Consider the following 25,219-nt stretch of genomic DNA (forward strand, 5'->3'; position numbering starts at 1 on the left):
TTTTGTAATTTTTTGGTATGATCTTAATTCTAAATTTAGTCTTATACTTTATTCTTGTATAGAATTTCGTTATCAACACAATAAAATTTATTAAAATTCTATTCAAAAATTCTTAATTATTTATATGACAAGAAATTAAGAGTATATAAGTTATTACAGTAGAAGTGAGCAATTTCAAAATCTGATGGATCATAGTAAATATTCATTTTATCTGATTAATTTGAATTTAAAAAACTAGATATAAAAGATAACTGTGGGAGGGGAAAAATTATGCAAAAAAATGACAGTAAAGTTTATTTTTAATATTTAACTATTTGAATAAATAAGGCATAATACCCAAATAAACTGCAATTAATTTTTGAAAAAATTATAATATATAGTATAATACTAAAACTTAAAATAAATAATATTATTCATATCTAATGTGTTTTAAGCTTTTTAAAAGAAGGTTTTTTTTTTAAATTACTTTTTTAATTTATTCTTTCATAAAATAAAATAATGATCTTTATTATCTTTATCTTTAAATATATATTTTTATTGGCAGAATTAGCCAAATAAAATTTAATTATTTGATCCATTTATACATTATATTATTGGAAAGTACAAAGGCTTAGAGGAGAGATTTAAATTACCAATGAATTCAAAATCGGAAAATTTGATTTAATCAATTTGTACTATATATGTGAAAAATTGCATAACATACTTTAAATATAATAATAGTGTTTACTTTCCAGAATTGCATAGAACTTTTAGAATATAATCGCAGGAATAAATGTATATTGCAATTTAAAAAATTCTGAATTTTCTTTTATTCATCACTTTGAATTTTGGGTGTTTCATAACTGACTTTTAAAATTACTGAATTCATTTATATGATTTAGCATCTATGAAGAATTGTATGCTTCCTTGTATATCTTTAGTTTTCATTCATAAGATTTTACCATGCATTCTTAAACAAATAGTGACCCCTGGTTTGTATGAGAACATTTTAGTTTATGTGTGAAATCTCTTCTAATATTCAAATTTAGCACTACTGAATATCTCTGCATGATGTTTAAATGGGACTTCTTTTATTTGGCTTTCTAAATTTTGAATACTTCATAATTGACTTTTAAAATTATTGAACCTATTCTTATGATTTAGCATCTATGAAGAATTTTATGTTGTCTTGTAAGATTTTTTTTATTCATAAGATTTTATTGTTTATTCTTAAATAAAGAGAGATTTAAATGTTTAAATAAAAGAGAAAAGATGTATGGAAAAGAATATTTTGGCTTATTTGTTGAGGTCTCCTTTATGCAAAGTTAATGCTACTGAATATTCCCACATAATTTGTAAAAGAAACTTCTTTTATATTTTTTTGAATTCTAAGAATTTTATATATTCATGGACTAGTTTTCAAAACGATTTTATTTATTCCTGTGATTTAGCATCTAAGAAAAAATGTTTGTATGGAAATTTTCGTGCTGATATATGTGTGTTTTGATTTTATACATAAAATTGGCTATTTTTTCTACTTATGTAATATGTCAACTGGAAGAAAACAAATTATTTATATTTTTGATGAATACATGATATTATTAAAAAAATTGTATAAAGTCATAATTATTATGCTAGTTTTATTAAGTGTACTTTTAAATTTATAATTTATTGCTATATATGTTATGGAATCATCTAGTCATTTTCTCTCATATTTACTATTTGATATTACAATTGACCATGGCAAAGTAGCTGGAAGTTATATGCTCATCATTAACAAAACATTAAGATATTTATCCCATTTCCCAGAGAGAAATGTCATGAAGAGACAAAAAGAAAAAAAGAAAAAAAAAGTGTCCTGTCACAAACTCAATTTACTCTTACTAAACCACTAATAGCAAGTAGGATTTAAAAAAAAAAATCTTATGCCCTAAGCTGCATTTACCCATGCCCAGTGATGAAGTGAACCAAAATTTAATTGAATCGGTTATTTTTAAAAAGAATCACCTCCAATTTTCACAAATTTACTTTTTGCTATCCTTTAGCATCTACTCAGATATTTCGCATTATAAAAGAGCATTTTTGATTTGTTAAAACACTTCTAGAGGAATCTCATTCCTAAATTCATTTTGAAAATAGTTCATCTCCTAGAGTGCAGCTCACATTTCTTCTATCATGTGTGCAAAAATTTGATAGGATTATCTATCAAATCAATTCCAGTCCTAAATTTGATTCTAATGGAACATTATATATTAGAATCCTAATAAAGAATATTAAAGTAATATAAAAATAATCTTAAGACAAAAATTGCTATTCTTCTTTCTTATTTATATAATTACAAATTCTATGCTATTTCATGAATATATTATTTATTCACCATTTAAAGGTAATTTTAACTTTTACTGATTAAATTTGGATGTGAGCATCTTTTTATAAATCATGTTTTATAACATTGAAGAGTATGTCAGCAATGACTTTTACTTGGTTTTAAAATTATCTTTTACCAGTGCAACATTTTTAACTTCATAAAATATACATATATTACTTAAAAGGTTAGCTTTGCATTTGAAGTATATATTATTCCATTCATTGCTATGCTTTATTTTTATGTAGATCTTTTTGTGACAAGAGAATCTTTAAAAAAAAGAAAAAAAATGAAAGGGTGGGGAAAAAAGAAAGGAAAAATGGATTTTTCTTGCAAAAATAACTTAAATTATTTAAAAATAAGATCATAAAGACATGTAATATTTAAATTTTAACAAATATTTCTTCTTGTAATTCAAATTCTATAATGTTTATTAAAGCTGTGTGTAACAATTGTAATGCAAAATTGCATTTAACATTTTAACACTTTAAAGGGCCATTTTTTTCTAGTCATATTATGTTAAATATTTTTAGGCTAGAAATTAGAATAAGAAAAGGGATTCATTTAACTTATTAGATAAATGTAATTTGATTAATTAATTAATTTGGTTAATTAATACTTAAGTAACAAATCAAGACACACTATTTTGTCTGAGATAAAGAACTGAAGCATCTAAGTTTCTGACTTACTAAAAAAATTTGTCAGAACTTATGTCAACCTACATAATTTCATACAAAGATTGATAAATTTGGTGAGAAGCATACAAGCATACTTCCCTAGAAAAGGTTAATATAGTTGTCGTGTATGTGTTGGTGTTTCCATTTGTGTTACATATGAACGACACTATTCCCTTAGTATTAAGTATTTACTAGTACTCCTTTTATTATTTTATTAACTAAGTACTGTTTCCTTCCCTAGTACTATTCTCTTAGTAGAGTGCCAGCCATCACTAAGATTAAATGTTTATTGTGTTCTACTAGTGATTTGATGTCAACATTCATCAATAAAATTTGGTGATGAGAATAATAAGTAAGATTTGATCATTTGCCCCTAACATTTCATGTTACGAGAATTTCTTTTGGCTTATTATTGGATTATGGTTGTTCTTATGATTTTGGTATACTGAAGACTTAAAATCAATAGATTAAAATTTTTAATTTCATGCTATTAGAATTCTGTTTCTTCATAATAATTATTATTATTGCATTGACTATTTACAGTTAATAAATTAATTATGGCATTTAAATTTATGTTTTATTATCCATAAAGATTGAAAATATAATTCATACATTGGAATATATATATGTGGTCCATAATATTGTTGTTGTAATTATCATGAAACAGTTATTACATATATTTAAAAAGATTACTGTATCATTGATGTGATTATTGTTAAATAATTATTGTTAATATTGTGAGACAATTATTCCATCAATATAAGCCCATTGTGTGTTTTAAAAAATGTTAATTGCAATATAATAATGTATAATTCTTTTTATAATCCATAAAGAATGATATTTGAATTGTTATTATTGTAAAATGAAATGTATGTTATATGAGAATTATTTAACAATCATAAATAAGCATAATACAAATGCATATATGTGTTTAAAAATAGAATATATCTAAAAATACAATGTGTCTTTAAGAATACAATATATGTCTTTAAAAATACAATATGTGTCTTTAAAAAAGCTAACTGCAACTCATTTTTAAAAAATCTCAAACCTTTCTGATAAAACAGAATAAAAAATTCTGTTTTATCACACATAATTGCTTTCAGGGCATTTGAAGTATTTTTAAACATTTTATCCATATTAAAAATATGTAGTATTTTCAAAAGACGTAAGTAAATTTATAGATTATATGTCGACAAACATTGGAAATTGTTATTTGTAATATATTTTTATCTATTAATGAATCACTGATCTACAAGGAAATCTTACTTTTGACCTTTTTATTTACTATGTATTTATTTATTTACTTCTTATACTATGAGTAATGTTACTCAGATTTGTTTTTTTAAAAAAGTATGATCTACTATTTTGAATGAGACACTGTTTTAACTAACTTCCCTGCTACAGAAAAAAAGGAGGAAAAAGAAAGAAAAGATCTGTTTCTGAGTTCGCCATGATTAAATATTTGAATTTGAGCATTTTTGAATGCAATTATACCAGATATATTGGGTTTTTCATTATGAAGATATTTAAAATGTCTGTTATGTTTTGAAAATTGACAATTATGTTAAAATTTACTTCTCATTTGAAATATTTGTTGTCATTTCAATAAAAATAGTAAAAATAATAACTTAGGATATAAAACTATAATAAATAAATTGTTGATGCAATGATAAGATTATCAATTATTTAAAAATAAGATAATGAAAATTGCAATATTTATACTTTAACAAATATTTCTTCATGTAATTTAAACTTCATTATGTTTATTAAAACTATGTGGAACAATTGTAATGCAGAATTGCACTAAATGTTTTAATGTACATATCATATATGTTAAAGTGTTGGTGTTTCCATTTGTGTTGCTTATGAGTGTCATGATTTTATCTGAATAAAAATGCTTAAAGAGAATATCATTTTTTTTTCTTCTAAATTCATTGCATAATTGTTAATATAATTTATTTTAATGAAAAATTTTATACGAACGTGTAGAATAAATTATTATTATATCTTTAAATCATTTTTTAAAGCAATAAATAAAATCCATTATAGAACAAAATATGAATTTTTCAAGAAAAATAAAGGAAAAAAAACAGAAAATAATAATATATTGTTATGTGTGCTTATTAAAAAGATATGAATGAGTGAAATAGTTCACTTCGCATATCATATAGTAATGAATTTAATTGTATATTAGATGTTTTGACACTGATGTAGTATGATTTTAATAATTATTTTGAGAGATGTAGAGATGAAAATTTAAAACCACAAGAATATATTAAATCATTTTTATTTTGGTTTGGTTTCTTTTAGCTGCATACTGATTGATACATTGCTTCAGGAATGAAAAATTTTTCTTTAATTTTAACAAATAAATATATCAAGACATATTTGAGATTTTTATCTTTGGGATGTTTTTGAGCAATCTTTATTCAAAAACTGGTATGTTGATGCATAATAAAGAGAAATAATCCAAAGATGTTTCATAATAAAGTATAATATAATTTAATTAATTAAAATTCCTTGATTTACAATAGAAATTTTGAATTTTTTGCTATTTTTGCCTTTATTTATAAAACCATCAAAGTGCATGCATAAATAGTATGAAATTATTTTATGAAGTTTTTTTTTACATAACCACTGCTAAATTCTTTTAGCAGAACTCTTAGTGACTATATAAACTCTAAAATAATAGTGTAAGAGGCACAGTATGACAATAAATAACCACCGCCAGATTGTTTAATATATAAATAAATAGATACGTTTTCAATTATCTGCATTCAAATGAAGTATGCAAAATTTCTGTAGAAATGAAGATTTTCAATGTAAATTTGTCATATTAAAGCTTGACAATCATAGTTATTTCTCTCCCTGTTAATAAAGTGGTAGTATACCACAAGACTAGCGCCATTGCTGCAAAAGCGACCAGAAGTGGCACGGTGTGGACCGAAAGGTTTGATATTAAATCCGAATTAATTTATTTTCAATATATTTCCTTGCAGCTATTTGGATGGGCGCTTATTGAGCATGGGTGGGGGAACATAGCCTTAGAGTCGGATGCTTTTTGACTGGGGGGGGGCAAGACAAATCCGACAGGGGAGCAGTCACAATTTCTCTACTTTGGCTTCAAAATAACTCATAGTAATTAGTTTGTATATTTAATTAAAGGACATTAAGTATTTTTAAGTTTTTTTTTTTTTTTTCAGATATTGATGTTTTCTTTCGCTGTTAAAAATTTACAAAGATCTTTAAAAAAAAACATTCTCATTTTTTAAAATTTTTTTAACTGATTATCAAAAGATTGTCAATATTTGACTCTATTTGTTATGAGACTCTTGAAATTTATTTGCACTAAGATGTAATTTTGAAAAAATATTATGTTAGGTATTAAAAATGTACGTCTGAAAAATGAGCGGCTTAAATATTAGTTTTCCCATGTATTTATTTTTCAATGTATATTGACTTTAAAAATCAATGCATTTTATTTTTAAACAAACGTAATTCTTGAATAGGAACTCCTCTATCTTCAGTTTTAGGCAAGTGTTCTTATGTTTAAGTACTTGTTTCCCTCGAAGCTATTGCAAGCTAATATAACTAAAATTATTTTTTGTCCCCTCAGTTGTACTGCATTTATACTGCAAAGAATAATTTTAAAAAATGAAAAGAAAATTTTAAAAAATAAGTTCCCCGATTGCTTAGTTATAATACTAAATGCAGAATCTGAAGAATTTAACTAGTAATTTATTTAACAAATTTAGTGTATACTTGGATAAGCTCTTTTAATTTAGCTAAAAATTTACCATAACACATATATTTATTTTTTGTCATCATTTGCAGTTCGGTAACATTTCTTTAGTATAATAATTGCAGCCAGTAAATTAGATTGCATAATAAAGATATGCAGCGGCCAAACAGGCGATAAATGACTGTTTGTTTCGCCAGTTGGCGATAAGCGTCAATCATACCTTTGGAGATGAACTTTGCTCTCCAACGGATACGGAGTGACTCACTTCCTGCCTTCACCAGATGGCTTAGAACTTCTGCCTCGTGCTGGTAGATGGAATTACGGCCAATGTATCATGATATATATTTGTTAATTTAATTTCTAATTAAAATTTATTTTTGTTATTTAAATGGCTGGCAGTTTTTATTAAGTAAAAATGTTTAATACTTTAATTTAAAGTAAATTTGGCAATGCGTGTTAAACCACGCATCAAAGATATTTTACCGTTAAATAAACTTAATTTACTGTAATACAGCTTACTTATTCCAGTGATTTATAACGAATTCACATAATCTAGCTACAGCAAAGTAGCTCTTCTTAGCATGCATAATGCACAAGAGTGTCGAGAGGAAACTGTGTTTTGTTAAATTTAGTTTAACCCTTTACTGGAATTTAGTTAGAAATAAATAAATAAATAAAAAAGTGATAGTGAAATAAATAATAAAAATTCTCACAGTGAAATAAATAAAAAATTTTACCAATTCGTTAAAGAGGAAGTAAAAATTATACGCATAAAACGATGATTAATTTTAGAACTATTATTCATTGAATTATGAAATAGGGAAAACAACTCTATTGCACTAGTCATGTAAAATATAAAAGTATTTTTTTCTAATGATTTCACTTGCAACTAATTGAAATACAAAATGAAAGTCATTTTTTTTCATAACTTAAGATAACATCTTAGCCGAAAGACAAAGATGTATCGACAAAAATGCGACGTCTTTCTCATTTAACACTTTGTTGGTTATTCTATGTCTAGATTCTGCTAAAAATAATGCAAATTATAAGCCGAATGAACGACATTTGAATAAGATATCTGAAAATTTGCGAACTTCCATCGTATTCAGTTCATAATCGGCAGTCCAGAAATTGCTAACAGAATGAGATAACTTATTCATCTTATCGGATATATCGACAAAAGTAATGCAAATTAGAAGCTTGATGAACGACATTTCAATCAAATGCTGGAAAATCTGCGGATTTAGCCTCTACATCTATCAAATTGCATTCATAGTCAGGCGATCAAAAATTGTCGGCAAAATGCGGTATCTTATTGACCTGCCACCCTATCGATTATTTTGCCAAATATAGTCAATCCTCCTTAAGTGATATTTGGCATTTCGACTGTTTACAACATATTAACTTTAAGATGGTTTTTAAATTTTAATACTCGAGAATGTGTATCTTTTCCACAATCATTCTGAAGTGGTGAAACATTTTGCCGACGAAACTCTCAATCTCTCGCCGACGAGGGGGCAAGCAGTTGCCAACAGGGGGCCATTGCCCTACCCCTGCTAACGCCGCCTCTGCTAGGAGTGCATGGAAAGGGGGGCCTTTTATGCTCAAGGCATTCATTGAAGAAATTGGAATGACATTGACATGAATTGCTCTTGAATAGTGTGTTAAATTAATTTTATACAAAATTAAAGTTGGGTTTACACTTAGCCAGTTACAAGATTTCAAGTAAGTTTCTGCATATGTATTGAGAGAGCGGACAATAACAAGTTCTTAGCTTGACAGGTCAAGGTACTCAGCATGCAACATTTATTAGCTAAATGCAAAAAAGCTATAGAATAATAATAATGATATTTTATTTTCTTCCAGATTTTATTCACTTCTAAAATATTTACCAAATCCAAATATTTTTTATGAATCATTATAATCTTCCGATTTATTACTTTAACAGTAAAATTCGTTTGAAAGACTTATTAATCTGTCCCTTACGCATCAGTCGGTTTATTGATTATTTGCGTCTTTTTAATATTTTGAAGATATTTTTGAAATGTTAATGTAAAGGGGTTGAGATAAAAAAAATTGTTTTGAATCCTTAATGAATTCTATAATGAGCAATTGTCAACGGTGCTATTGCTTTTGGACTCATCGTCGCTGAATTCTACCAAAGGAGGTTTCACGAAGACATTCTTTATTCTCTGCATGAGTGGAAGTTGCTTGGGCTTTAGCTCGTCCTCGGGTTGTTCTTCCGCACCTTCGCTGGGCCTCTTCCGGGATTTCCGCCTCTCTACCGCTGCTTTTACTATGTCCAGTGCTGGAAATCAAAACGAGATATCACCCGGAAGAATATTCTTATCAATTTTGGTGAGGAAAATTTCAAATGGAAAACATGTTTTAATACAGTAATAACCCAATTTCCCTAAACGCGGAAATATATTGTACATTATCGTATGATATTAAACAATATTCGCAGTATTCTTGAATATGGTTGAATTGTGTAATATAATGCCAACGCAATATTGGAACAATATTAAGCAACATGTTGTGTTAGCTATAATATAAAAGAAGATAAGGAAGTGCGAACTTGAAGTCACGAACTGCGTTATTTTCCTTTCTGAATGAAATAATACCCACTTAAAAACAATGCAAATACCAAATTAAAAACAAAACAAATGCATATTATTTAATTGACTTAGTACTCAAATTTTAAATAGCCAATTAAAACTACCATAGGTGAAAAATGGCTCATCTTTCCGTCCCATGGGTAGTGTTTAAGTGGTCCTTGAAAAAGTGTTTAACCTAGTGTTTTTCATGATATCGGGTTACATAATACATTCTGCCATACTAAAGGTTTTAATTGAGTAAAATATTCAATAAAATCTCTCAGATAATTACAGTACACTCTTGAGGCCTAATATGGCGGAAGGATAGGCCAGATAACAAAAAAACCAGAAAGGTTGGAGTTCTATGAGCTCATTTCTTTGCCCACCAATACCAGAAGATAAAGTTTTTATACCAAAACTCACTGTTATAATACGTATTTTCTCATTTCTTATTGAGTACTAAGACCTCCATTTATCAGAAGTCAAGAAGATTGTGAATACAGCCCAATGAATCATAGAAACAGTTGCCGGTTTTTGCTGTTACACCAGAGTCTATTCGCTGTACAATACGTAATTTCTCTTCCATAGTCACTACAACTTTTTTTTGTTTATCGCCCATTTTGAAATCTCCATTGTGATATACTTAAAAAATATAAAGCATACCCCAAGAACCATATACGAATATTGTACTTAATGTGCTGTTATAATCAGGAATAGAGGTGTGGCGGATTGTGATGAGCGAGGACACAACCTGGGACCTTGTGGTTCGCAGCCCAGTAACATGACCACAATACAAAAGCAATTGTTCGTGTAGCATATCTGTTAACTGGCTTATAAGCTTTCACCCCAGATTCTCCCTCCAGTGAGTCGGAGGTGAGAGGAACGATATGGCTGTTGAGTGGTCATGTATTAGCTGTTGATTCTAATGCGCCTGTACCCACTTGAGTAGCGCCAAGCGTTATGGCGAGCGTGTCTGGAGGGAGAGTCTGTGGTGAAAGCTCATAAGCCAGTTAACAGCTACGCTACCTGAGCAATTGCTTTTGTATCGTGGCCATGTTACTGGCTGCGAACTACAAGGTTCCAGGTTCTATCCTCACTCATAACATCCGCTACAGCGGCACCAATTGAGGCCCGTTGACACTGGGACACTGACAAAACAATCAATAGCGAGCACAAAGTTGCTCTTTTCTTGTCATAACTTGTATTTTGCACACGACACATAGGAGGATCGTAACAGACGCGCGTTTCCAATGCCTTAACAACGTTACCAATGCAATGCCTTGCCTTCCTCATTTAAATACCATAATAGAAAATTAAGCCAGATATTCTGGCGTGTACTGTATTCTATTCAGAGTTTTAGAGTTGCGAGTTTAAATCGATTGAAGTGATTTTTTTAAAAAATCTCTCATAAAATCTTGTAAAGTTTTGAAAACTTCTTAATTTTCCAAAAATTTAAGAAACAGTTTAGAAACATTAAAAGAAATATATATATATATATATGAAATCTAATATATTGTGTAATTAAATAAAATAAAATTATTATATTTTAATGTGTTAGTTAATATAATAATTATCCTAAGACTTCCACGACCGGTCTTTTGACCGTTTTCCAATTGTAGTTTACATGCGTCAGCGAAGTGTCGATATGTTTAGTGTTTCTAAAATACAATGTAATCATATAATAACATTGTCGTTCTTCCCTTTTCATACAATTTTTTGATAAATAGAATACCAGACAATGTCGGGAACTTTAGTATATGAGCATGAAAACTTTTACTTGATATTTCAAAATCGGCATTAATAATTTAATTAATTGTAACCCCCAGCTGGATTTAATTAATTTTAAATCCACCTGGTTTTCCTGTGATTTCTGCGCATGGGATGCCGGTCTATTTTCTTCTGTACTCCGCGATTTTCGAGAGCTAATATTTAGCAGCCTAAGTATTTATTTTTTATTGGAGATTTGAATTATATTATGCTATTATATTTTGAACTTGTCTGCAAATGTTGGATCTAATTAGTGATTTAAAAAAGCGGCAATCAAAGGGTTTAATTTTTATTTTTGTTTTTTTAAATATTGCAAGGAAATATAAATTTTGCAATTGCTATCAATGTATTTATTCCTACGTATTCTAGAGCGCATAAAAAAATGAAAACTTGCTGTCGGGATGTGGTTCCAGGACCCGAGTCTTTTAAGTCTCTGTAATCAGTGTGAGGAGAAATACGTACAAAAATATACATATATCGATTTTTTATGTCGATATTAGATATTTTATTTTTATCAATATCGACAAATTAAACTTGATTAATGGTATTTATTTTTTAGCTGAGATTAATCCCGTTAAGATAAACGTTTATTTTTAATAAAACAATAAATTATAGTTGCGAATGTATCGATAATTAATAAGATTATTTGAGTCCTGCTAGTAGATGGCACCACTGTACAGACCGCTTCGATGAAAGGCTTTTAGTAGAAACTAGAATTTCTAAGAGCTGGGAATAATCTTCTGGTAATAACAATAGAAAAAATTAAATGGACTGAAAAATTTACTAATTAACGTCGTATTTTAAGTGTATTTCATAAATTTCATATTATGCACCAAGGGCTTCAGATAGCATATTCTTTTTTCGCCGCAACAAAAATAAAAATTATCACATCAACAGGACATCTATCGATAGTTTTAAATTAAATTAAATAAGCATTAATAAATAACACCAACAAAATACTTTAATTATTAAAAATGGTCAAGCAAAATATTTTAAAAATTTATTAAGATTTGGAAAAGTAATGAAGAAAGGATCTGGCTTTCCTTATCGTTTGTTGCTCTGGGGATATATAATAATGTATATATATGGTGGATATATCACGTTATGAACTTTAAACTTACCCCAAAGAAGATCTACTTCATCCACAGGGATTCGATCCAAATGACATCGGAAGAGTTGAGTGATTTGGTTGCGTCGATGATTGGCTTCGATCTCTTGGCGAGTGTGAGGAATACGCCAACGAGTCATGCAACAAACCACAACCACTGCAAATGAATATAAGAAGAAAAAAATCTGTCTCGAAACTATATCATCAGCAAAACATAATAAAATTTTTAAATAGAAAAATAATTATACATTTAACAAATCTTTTGATACCGTTTCAAAAGCATATGGATGTCCTGTAATTAAAATCGTAAGTACATTTTTAGAAATTATCTGAAATAGCTACCGTGAAAGTGTTATATACTGTTGTGGATAATAATGGATATATATGGCGGATGTATAATGTGAAAGCAACAATCATATGGCTGCTTAATGATTGAAAAGATTAATTTCTCTAAGAAAATGGGAGAAATAACGTTTCTTCCAATTTATTTTCTTATATTGAACTATATTCCATGAAAAATCCTGCCGATTGCTTTTAAAATGTGTATTCAAAATACTCTGAAGATAGACTCAATAAGCAAAGCCATTAACTCCGTCAGACCAGGAGCATTTGGTTGAAATTTGTCAGTTGCTGGATATCTCTCGATTATTAGAAGCATTTCAAATATGATATCCAAATTTTGGAATAAATTTCAAATTAAAGGTGCCATTAGCGAAAAGATCCATCGGGGTTGTCAAAGGATGGATCATGGGATCTTTAGAAAAATCGATACGTGATATTACATGAACGCAGTCATTGAGAGATGTTTGTCAGAAAATGTATTCGGACATTGCTGCCTCATACGAAGCAACAATGTCCTGGAAAAACTTAACTTAATTTTGATATTGGTCAGTTTCTGATTTTCGCTTTAATTTAGAAATGGATTGCCCTCTTAGCGATCCTCAGCTTAAGTTCGATCTCTAGCGACAATTATAAATGCTCTTTCGATTAAAGGACAATAAGTTTCGCAATTTAATTATGGCTGCAGGATGTACTTAAAAACAGTATTTATTTTTAATTTCATATGATATGAAATTATAAATGCATATTGACTAATCTTAAAACGAAAGAATAAATAAATCCTTGAAATCTAAATTCACCAATGCCGACCAGCGAGCAACCATTGCTGCACCTTAAAAGTAAAACTAGCAGGAGTGGCCTTCCTGTTTCTTACATGATTTCCAATAAAAGTCTTATTCTTCTTCCTATGCAAAAAAATGTGAGCCTTGGATAAGGTACACTTTTTTGCCGACTGATTGATATCAAAATTTGACACAAAACTGAGGCTGTAGTCATAAGATAATATACAGAATTTAACTGATTTATATCATTGCTTTTATATGTATGCGGAATTAAAGAGTGACAGGCAGTCAACAGTTTAAAAAATTTGGTTCAAAACTTGATAAAAATCTATATTTTATATGCTAAGCTTGTGCACCAAATTTTATTACCTATTTCTTTGCATTCTGTAATTATCGAGTTCACTTGTACCCAAACAGACTTCCTTTGAATGGATTTTGTTCAAAATTTTCCTCCAAATCTATAAATTTGACCATAAATTCATATACCAAATTTCAGCTATTTGTCTCAAAGCGTTTTTGAGTTATTGTGTTCACAGACAGACATAATGCCAAAAATATATTTTTCGTATTCAGGAAGGTCTGAAAAAAGGAGAATCATCAAATTTTGGAATCCAAATTTTAAGATGATTATAGTGATTTCTTTATATTTCGTGTACGATAAAGTTTGAAAAGGAAGAAATATTTCTTCATTGAATTATGCAATACAAAATAATGAAAATGCTTGCAAACACATTTTGATGTTTGGGAAATAGTGTCAGATGCTACTTTTTTATAATAATAATGAATATGTTATCGGTGCCGGCATCCTGGCATAGGGGTAGGGCGTCTTCCCTGTGTCCTGGGTTCGAGTCCCAGTTTGGGCATATAATGGGCTGTTCTTTACCCTGTGTTCTGTCTGTGAGGTGTGTGATTGTAAAAAGGAGGTAAAATTGTAAAAAGAAATTGTGCAAGCGAATGAGTGATGCGTGAGTAGCTAAGTCGTACTCTTGGCCCTTTTTGGCGCTACTAGAAAAACAAGAGACGCTCCCCCAGCTTAAAATAGCTGTCTTCGTAACAGCGGGCTTGTTTATGGCAAGTGTCATAAGAAACAATAACAACAGATTATAGATTTTTTATATTACATAATAAAACGACAGATTTCAGATACTGAAAGACGGCAAGGTATGAGCTCTCGTCCAGTTGGAGAATTGATAACTACTACAACGGCAATAGTGTGAGCTGTTTTCTAGTTAAAGTCTCGGATGTCTCATATCTGCAAAGGAAAGCCAATTCAGCAGAGAATAACTGTGGGAAAAATCCAAAGCTTAGTATAAGAAACAAACCAAATTTTAAAGCGAATTGTCCAATTCAAAAAGAAGACGGTTCAGGCAAAACGATCACAGAAAAACGATGATCTCTATATTACTGTGCTTCAACAAAATAAAATGACATATAAAATTGAATGACATAAACAAAAAATCTGTTGTTGTTACACATCCTCCAGGAGAAGGAAAGAAGACCAGGTCCAGGAGGCCCCGTCGAGTCATTTCCTAATAAATCTGCAGAAAGTCCCCTTCAACCATCAGCTGCTTATAAGAAGCGCCAAGACAAAAAAGAAGGTGAACAGGACAAGCAGGTTGGGAGCAGGAACAAGGTTGGAAAGTCTTATCCCCATTTTGAAACCTTAAACACTTAAGATGGCCACTATGAAATCTGGATATGGCCGATTGGAAAGGCCGAGGGCCACAGCATGTTATTGATAGGCCAGGGCGGTTGCCAGCATACCACTGATGAGATGGAGTACGGCGCCACGCTGAAAGTAAACGATGTTTTCCCAGGGAGTGGATCTCAGTGGGAGTAAGACGGTTCAAACAGTCCATTGGAAGATCACAGCCATTCTTGGCAAGCACATCAGCTGTCTCATAGCCATGTATACCGACATACGATGGAATCCATTGGAGGTTTATAGGTGTCTTCAGGCCAATTTCACACAGAAGCTTCATAATCTCCTGGTCTGAAATATAAAATATTTCCGACCAGTTCTTGAAATACTGTATAGCACTCTTATTATCGGTCAATATCCAAATGCAATTATTATCTGTTGTCTGGGCATAATTAAGGGCAGTTCCAATTGCTATGATCTCGGATCTAAAGACTGAACAATTGTCAGGGTTTCGGATACTGATCCTAACTTCGCTACCATTGCTGTTGATGAAAACACCACTCCCTGTTCTACCGTCTTCCAGCTTGCTACCGTCAGTGTAGATTACCAAGGCCCCAAAAGGGACACTATTGACAACCACTAGGGCCAACAAAAAATCTACGACAGATTAATTGTTCCGAAGCCATGTTTAACTAAACGAGAATGCAATACATGGTTTTAAAAGGTACCATTACCATAAAACCTCGTAGAGAATCGTCAAAATGATTTTCACATAACTTTTTATTATGAGACTTTTTGAAGAATATCATGATAAGTGAAGCCCTTGAATGTCTTCTTCCAAATATGAAACATGACAGTATTTTTGTTATGAATTGATCAATGATCTCGTAATTTTCTTCTGATCTTACCATCTTGGGAGTGACTGTATGAGCATTTTCGCCAATCACTAGCACCTTATTATGCAAACATTTATTCTAATTAGCAATGTAGTTTATAGGATTATAACTATTCTATACATAAAACTTGACGTGCAAAGACTTGATTAAAAATAATGTGCAACTGAAATCACACATCTCCCTTGTTTACCGCAGTTTCGACTTGATCTATTTTGGAAAAGAGAATCCGTATTTAATATTCTCTTCCGTAATCATTACAGAACTTTTCACAATTTTGTTCATAAAGAAGGCTTCAATTCCTCGAAGCATCCATCATAAAGGCTGAAGGTGGTCCTACACCCCGGGTTGGATTAAATTATTTCGGGGATTTTAGTTAATACAAGTTTTAGGAGCCCGTTTTCCATTCGAAACTACCAAAAAAAGATTTTCTTGTTCCATTTAATTCTACATCTATAAGAACAATTATTAAGTAAATTATTACAAATAATAATACGCTTTAATTGGAGTTGAGTATACAAAAATTAAAATTTCAAAAGTTTCAAAACTTATTTAATGTATTCTAAGTATTCAAAGAGAGGACGGTAAGACTTGTCAGTCAGTTTTAAAAAGAATTAGGATTATGCAAATTTCGAATATGAATTTGAAAACATGAGAATCATATTCTGAAATCTAAATGATACTTATTTTGGTTTGAATATGTTCGATTTCATGCCTTTGTAAATTAAATGAATGCATAGAATTAATTTGCTTATAAATATAGCAAAATAAGTATCGAAACTTTGGGATCTCCCAGAATCACCTAAACTTCTGTGCCTATTTGACAATGACTTAAGGGTTCTACCTATTTAATAAGACTTTTAGTATTTGTTTCATGGGGTTTCTACAATAATAATACGAGTACAATAAGAAATTACTGTTATTCGGGGTTTTTATTCTCATAGTTTTAATTTTTTTATTCTAAAGCGTATTTGCAAAAAACAATTTACAGTCATGTTTACATCTTACCAAGAGTGCCAAGTCCCGCACATACTAAGAAGAGAATCTGCCACACACGGAAACCAGCCACCACTTCAGTCTCTAGCCAGTCTGGTTCTGGAAGTGTATGAGTTTGTGATACGTCATCACATATACATTCCTGAAAAAAACATATTTGAAAAAGAATTAACTTCAAAATTTCCTATTCAAAGGAGAGATTATCATATATAATTAGAGCCTGCATTTTCTTTGACATCATATGGGTCAAAGAAAATACATTCAAAGTCATTCATATGACTTCAATATGAGCTCTTTGAATTTTCAACTTTTTATCCATTTGCATCGGAGAGGAGAATCCAAACACAAAAGCTTTCAATTATCAGTAATTGCTGAATAATATTCTTACGACGATAGTCGCTGTCAGTACCCATGAAATTATTATAAAGCTGATGAAAAGTGTATTTCAGCCATTATGTTCTTTGACATTAGCCAATAATGGTTTGCAATGATTGTACTTCTGCGTTTTGTCTTTATTGCCTAATTTAAACATATTGGAAAAATTTGTCGACAACGCTTTGATCGAAGTCCCTATTCATTCAGTAAAACTATCTACTTTGTACTACTCCCCTTCTTATTGTGCATCTTTTAAGAGAATATTGCTTGAAAATTTTTCTTTTGCTATAGAAGAAATAAATTTTGATTTAAAAAAAATTAATATATCATTTATGTCAGTTCCATTGACTTAGAATTGCTAATGCGATCTTTTAAGCCCCACTAGATATTTTTTCAGTTCTTTATTCTTAAACTAAAGTATAATATATCATAAAAATAAATTAAAAACTTGTAGATGTCAAAAAGATAATTTATAAGAAAATTTCAAATGCTTTGCTAAAATTGTAGTAATTAAGCAATTACAAATCAGCTGTTTGGTAGTTGGCTATGTAATCTTAATGCTGCACGTACCAATCGATGGAATACAGTGACTATACATGCGTAAAATATGCTTTACTGTATTCATTAAAATAATGAGACCAATCTATATTCATGTGATGCACTGCACAAAGTATTTGTTGCACTTTTTTGCAAGGGAGAAAGGAAAAAAAAAATCACAAGGAAAATGAGGTCGATTCACGCGAAGTCATAAGCCCATTATTAACATAAGCATTATTAACATAACTGCGCATACCAACTAACATTTCATTATTTGTTTTATGATATACTGTAATGTAATATTATACATCTTACAAGAAATTACATATCCTTGGGGAAGAAAATTAGGCATTGATATCAATTGATAACAAAGGAGAAAGTATGTGTATCTGTGGTGTATGTTTTGGCGTTCTATAAGACAGGTTTTTATATCTAGAGTTACAACATTTGACAAAGATAAACTTTAGAGAGTAGAAATGTACTTCAATGCCTGTTTTTAAATTTTGATTAGAATTTCGGTTAATTAAAAACCAAGCAACAATTGATAAGCAGTAGGTTACACTATGTTGCCCTGAAATTCAAGCCGTTTCATTGTTTCATCAAATATTTAAATGCATGATTTTCTTCCATTGTTGAAGGCTTCATATTTATGTAATCTATATGACGAATAAGAAAACGAAATTATTAGAAAACAGATTAATTAATCTGGCAATCACATTTATAAAAACTTTATGATATCATGTGACTGGTCTCCATATGGAGGATTTATGATCACAATGAACAGAACATGTGTAAGATAGTTAAAATAATGAGGCTTTAACGCGTGTGGCAATTTGTTGCTTAAAAATATTGTGTTGGCAGAATCATTAAGATGAAGTTATGTCTGGGATTTAATTGAAATAAATACAACTCATGTCTCGACAATCAGCTGGACGGCTGGTCGATCAAAGGCGACTGGCTTCAATAAAATAAATGGATAATCAATTTTTTCTCGCTAAATTTAACAACAAATTTTTCCTTACCAATGGACACCTTAATAAAAGTAGGGTGAAATACTTGGTGTATTATACTAAGTCAGTGAGTAAGATCGTAGTGTTATATATCTGGTATCAGAAATTAGGTACAATGTAGACAAAAATATTAGAGCGTTTATTTCTCATTTTATGTCTAAAAACAAGATGCATCTAAAAAAGCTCGATGAAAAGGAGTGCAAAAATAAATAAAATTAAACATGGAAAAATATTTTTATTCATCCTCAAGGTAACATTTATTGGCCAAAACACATTTTTGGCATCGTTGAAAAAACTGCTGGAATGAGGTAGCATCGGAGCAGACATATCACATGTCGTTGAATATATGGCAAAATTGCAAAATGTGTGCCTTTCAATACTCTCTTGAGGCGAGGGAACAAACAGAAACCTCCAGTTGCTAGATCAAGCGAGTATGGTGAATGTACAATAATAAATACTACCGATTGCTACAACTGCTACTGACTATCCTGTCACCATTAAATTGAAAAGCATTGGCAAGATATATGGCAGTTGCCAGTTGTATTTCTCTACTCCCAACAATTTCGGCAAGACCTTTCTTCTTTCTCCACGGATTTACCGTATCGAAACAATCATGTGTCCGAAGTCATCATCTTCTGTCAATCATGTGTCAAGTCATCATTTTACAACAACATCTGTATCACACATTCGAGGCTGCCGGTCGTCACACGTTGAAGATAGAACCGAACCGGATTAATCATCATCGATTTCCTTTTCCTCCTGAAAACAATTAAAACAGTTGTTTATGCATTTTCCATTCACTGTGTCTGTTCCATGCACCTGGATCAACATTAGATAGGTTTCTGTAGCCGTTTTGCCTAATTTTTAATCAAAATTTCATGGTTACCTTTTGACTTACTTCAATTTGCAAATCAGTGTATTTGCGAGTTTTCGCACATATACCGCAGGCCGTTAGCTAACTAATCTACTTCGATTTATTCCACCGTTTATTAGATGTCATCTTTCCATCAGTTTCTCCCTGTAGGGCAAAGGAGATTTCCTATATACTTCCGATGTTTTGGAAGAGTACTGGAAAATAAATACAGGCGGAAAATAAACACATATGTGATGGAATTGGAACTGTTTATCATTGTTTAATGGAATGCATACTAATCTCGGAATTTAGAAAGAATCTAAAAGTTGAAAATGATGACTTATGTATAGTATTGATGGTTCCAAAAAGCAGTAAAGGACAAGATATTAAAAATTGTCAGTTTTTTTCGCCAGCTATTTAAAAGTTTAAAAGTATTTAGATATCTTTAATTGTGGAATGAGAATTTGGAGCAATATTAAGAATTTTCAGGAGCTTTTCTTTAAGTGGTGGCCAGCTCCTCCTTTAACAGGATAAGGGTGAACGGAAAGATGAGGAGGAAGGTCAAAGATTGAACATTCTGTGGTCAGCCTCCGGTCAACCCAACTACACCGGCCAACCTCCTCAAAGAAGATTACAGTTCGGTGAATCGGCCAGTCTTATTGACGGGTTATGCCAGTCAGCCACAATAAATCCTGTCGATGTTGCTTCGTTCAGTGGTGGCGGGATAGTCTGCTGTACATAAGAAGTCTCTCCCTCCATATAAGCATGGCCACACTTTTCTTTCGCGTTCCTTTCAAGATATCCATCCATTCATTAAACTCTTTAGATACACTTTGTATATAGAAGAATATAAAAATAACACATCTAGGGTACAATGTCTTTTGATACATCATATGTCACTTGAACGTGATCTTCCTCCATTATTTGTGGTTTTGTTCTTTTTTTTTATATACAAATTATGCTATACATGGTAGTTAAAATTTGTTCTCTGAAGATCCATTATTCGGAGAAATTGTTAGCAAACGTTAAGGATACTCATGCAGACGAAAAAACCAAATTTCAATAAATCCGAGACCACAAACGAAAACGTCATTAAAGAGGGGTTATCTTTCAGTATATTCAGCAAAAGAAAAAAAGAACACTAGATAAGTTGAACAGTACAAGTTTAGTGAAATATAAATTTACAATAATACAATAAAATAGTTCACTAACAGGATATGAAGAATCTATAACTTCGGAAAGTTATTGACGTTTTTCAGTATTCCATGTGTTTATTCCGGATACTACATCCTACTGGCTATATGTCATACCACGTACAATTAGTAACGTTATTCATAAAAGTCTATTGCTATTTTGTATTCTAAAAACTGTATTTCTTCTTTTCTTTTATGTAATTCACCCCCCAAAAAACCCTCTTGTAACGGTCACTCTTTGTCTTTGTGGCATCATGCTCTATTTTAAAAATTATTTGCTCATATTCTTCAAGTTTGTAAACGGTCTTTTGAGGTACCCTATATATCTGACAAAAAGTAACGGTGGGGTAGGTGTGAGTCTTCTGAAGGATGATGAGCTTAATCAGAATGTTCCATAATTCAAATTTTTTAATATTCCGTTAAGTTTTCTTAAATACATATTATTTTGAGAGTTCTATAACTATTGGATTTTCTCCATTTTAAAAATAGTTAGTGATTAAGATCTAATGACATTGTTCACGTGCTTTGGACATACATGGACTTGGACTGCTTTGTTTTTGAAGAGATGACTTGCTATTCTGATTGTCTTGTGATGCAAATTTTCACTTGAGAGACTTTTCTTACATTAAGATGCATTGCCGAAAAGTATTACTTTTCATGGTTATACACAAGTATATTTAATATGCGCATTACAAAACCATACACTTTTTTAAACTCTTTTCTGTATACAGGGTGTCTCAAAAACCTTCACTCCCGTCTTTTATTCCTTAAATATTCATCACAGACATATACTGTAAATTACAAAGTTGCGTAAAAAAAGGTGCAAAATGTTATGAAATCGATTAAAATTTTCAGGGAGCAAAATTTACAAAATTCAAATTTTTATACGGACCCCGTACAAAGAAATTCCCAGTGAGTAAAATGTGCCCCATCCCCTAATAAGGTCATGTACAAAATTTAGTAAAATTAAGTAACCTTTCCTTTATGTAATCTTTTTTTTAAGTTATGTAATCTTTTTTTTAAGTTATGTAATCTTTTTTTTAAGTTATGTAATCTTCCCTTTAAGTTGTTATTTCTACAAATTTTTAATACTTTTGAACAATAAATAGCAAAATTATTATTTATTTATTTAATCATTACTTTCTTTGTTAATTTGTGTACGACCCCTAAAACACGAGCATCCGATACGATTTTTTCTCTTTGCGAATTCATATCCAGGCATCGAAAAGTGGTTTAAGTCAGCTGTTATGTAGTTTCATATCTTTGAGACTTTTTGTGATAAATTGCTGAAATTTTGTACATGACCTTATTAGAGGATGGGGCACATTTTACTCACTGGAATTTTTTTGTACGGAGTCCACATAAAATTTTAAATTTTGTATTTTTTGAAGTTTAATCTCCTAAAAATTTAAATCGATTTCATAACATTTTGCACCTTTTTTTACCCAATTTTTTAAATTATGGTATATGTCTATGATCAATATTTAAGGAATAAAAGCCACGGTCAAGGTTTTTGAGACACCCTGTATACAATTATGGTTATGAAGATATATTAAAATTCTTTATTTGAAATATCAGAGAGAAAAGGGGAGTATCACTTGTTCATACTATATATTTTATTTATATTTAATACCTGTATTATATTTGGGGCCTTTAGCACTCAAAACAAAAGTTCTAAAATATTTTAAATGTTTTTAAGACATAAACAAGGATCAAGAATGTCATTCTTCAATAATAGTATTTTTTTGGAATAAAGATGAATGCATTTAAAAGTTTTTTTTTCTTTTCATATTTTATAACGAAGAATATTCGTTTGAAAAAATTAACACGTGAAATTTTTACATTATAATAAAATATTAGTCACATTTAACTACTAACTGTTTATCTGCCATCTATATATTCAAAATAATTGGCAAAACCAAAGTACGAGTCCTCCAGCCACAAGAACTGAAGGATTGGTTCTTTGGTTTTACCCATTTTATCGAATCACCAACTTTAATTTTATGAAATTTAAAATCTAGATACATCATCAATTGCAACTGTTCTCCACCCCTATTCATTTTCAAGAAATCTCAAAAACTAATATTCCCTCTGTGTGTGTGGGGGACTTTGATAAAGCTCTCCAGTCACAACCACTAAGTAAAACATCTAATAAATCGATCTCGCCATTTTTATTTCGTATGAAAGTTCGTGATCCCTAATATTACTAAATAAAACTTAGACAAACCCCCAATATCAATAACTGGTTCGATTTCCCTAGTTTTTCTCACCATATTGAAATAGAGTTAATTAATAAGAATGCTCTGGAACTATTGCGCAAGTATAGTTCCAAATACTACTTTTGTTTATTTTTATTATTATTGTAATTATTATTTCATTAAACTTTTTTGTTATAAGATATTGTTCATCAAAGTTGATCGACTTGTCTAAATTAACTTCAAAAGTTTTAGCCACATTTGTCGACTATATTAATGTTATTAATACTGTCAGGTCGACCCATTTCGATAACATATATCTTAAAAACAAAAGAAAGTATTATTTCTAATAACATTTGCTTAATAATGATTGAGTTTTATTTTGTAGTACCTGGAGGCTGTGGGGAGGGGCAACGGACACTTGATGACATATCTAGAGAGCCATGAGCTTTCATATAATATAAAAATTGACAAAATTTGTAAATAAGGCATTTTATTTTATGATTACGCCTGGAAAATTCTGATAAGTTTTTTTTTTTTTTTTCAAAAAGAACGACCGGTAAAATAATGCTTTTGAGTATTTTGTCCAAAATGTACGGTTAGGGGACCTTGATGACATATTAAAGACCAAACTTTCATATCAAATAAAAATTGGTTAAATCTGTTTTGTGGTTGTGAGAGATGTATTGGTCTTTTAGATTTCAAATTATTTTATGCATTTGGATGGAAGGAGTTGCAGCTAAAATGCAAAATAAAATGTAATATTATACAATACAAAATAAAATTTTATACAATGTAAAATAAAATAAAATTTTATTTTAAAATAGTGCAGTTTAAAACAAAATATTAAAAGAATCGCCATTTTACATTAATTTTAATATTTTGTGTAAAAGCTGTATCAGCCAAAGTATTGTAATGTGCCTTTTGTGACACATGTACTATAGTTTGAGAAATCGTGATTTAAATCTCTTCATAATTTTTCTAGTCTTAACAGAAGAGCTGCATTGTATTTGATATTTGAATGTTTTATTTTATCAGTTTATTTAATTTTGAACACTTTGTTGATGATGCATAGATTTGTATAATGTACATGGCACCATAAAGCATCTTGGTGTAAAATAACACCTTATACAAATCATTAAATATAACTTATTAAGAAATTATGTAAATAAACTCAAAGCAGATTTAAATGTAAATAAAAATTCAACATATATTGGAACATACATTTTGTGTTCATAGAGATTAAAACTTTTAAAGCCAAAACTGATTATAAGTATTAAAAAAAAACATAACAATTTATTTGAATAAAAATTGACAAAAAGTTTTTTGACTCGCCATTCTTGAAAACCTTACAATACAAAATTAATATATATTTAACCTACTTTGATTGCATTTATTAACATAGTTTAACATGAAATTTCAAATTTAATCAATTCTTTGCCATCGACGATATTTTTTCGAAGCATATATTTCTTCCCCGGATTCATCACAGACATTATTATTATTTCATTGGGCGGAGCAAATCATTGGAATAAAAACGTTATTGGTATAAAATAATACCTTATATGAATTCTAATAAACAATGTAAATAAACTCAAAACAAATTTAATTATAAAATAAAAATTTAACATATGTTGGAACATGCGTTTCTTGTCTATAGGAATTAAAACCTTTAAAGTCAAACTGACCATAAGTGAAAAAAATAATAATTTAATTGAATAAAAATGCATAAAAAATGTAACATATGTTGGAACATACGTTTCTTGTCTATAGGGATTAAAACCTTTCAAGTTAAACTGACCATAAGAGAAAAAAATAACAATTTAATTCAATAAAAATTCATAAAAAAATTTGGTACATCATTTTTGAAAAATTTATAGTATAAAATTAATATGTTGGAATTTTAATTAACTTTGACTGTATTTGTTAAGATAATTTAACATGAAGTTGCCACGTTTAATCAATTCTTTGACATCGACGATATTTTTTCGAAACATATGTCTGTTCCCTTAATTCACCACGAGCTTTTTTATTGTTTCATATCTCCATGCTAAAGTATTCATTGATCTGTAAGAAGAGAAGCAGGTGTTTGTACTCCAGTGTCTCGCGTTTTATTGATGGAGCTTTCTAAACAATATTGCAGAGCCGTAAAGAAACGTTTTTATT

The 25,219-nt window shown here is 29.9% G+C and overlaps 1 protein-coding gene across 1 annotated transcript in view; it reads right to left on the minus strand.

The window, feature by feature from the left end:
• Nucleotides 1–7,634: 7,634 nt before the first annotated feature.
• Nucleotides 7,635–25,219, minus strand: part of LOC129981685 (transmembrane inner ear expressed protein-like) — a 28,280-nt gene continuing 10,695 nt past the window's right edge. The window contains exons 2-4 of the mRNA XM_056092624.1: nucleotides 16,903–17,032; nucleotides 12,252–12,395; nucleotides 7,635–9,074 (exon numbers count right to left, since the gene is read on the minus strand). Of these exons, the coding sequence (XP_055948599.1) occupies nucleotides 8,866–9,074; nucleotides 12,252–12,395; nucleotides 16,903–17,032 (483 nt within the window). The 3' untranslated portion in view covers nucleotides 7,635–8,865. The remainder of the gene's footprint in view (nucleotides 9,075–12,251; nucleotides 12,396–16,902; nucleotides 17,033–25,219) is intronic.

Source organism: Argiope bruennichi, chromosome 8 (assembly GCF_947563725.1).
Source record: "Argiope bruennichi chromosome 8, qqArgBrue1.1, whole genome shotgun sequence".
In the NCBI taxonomy this organism is placed as follows: domain Eukaryota; kingdom Metazoa; phylum Arthropoda; class Arachnida; order Araneae; family Araneidae; genus Argiope; species Argiope bruennichi.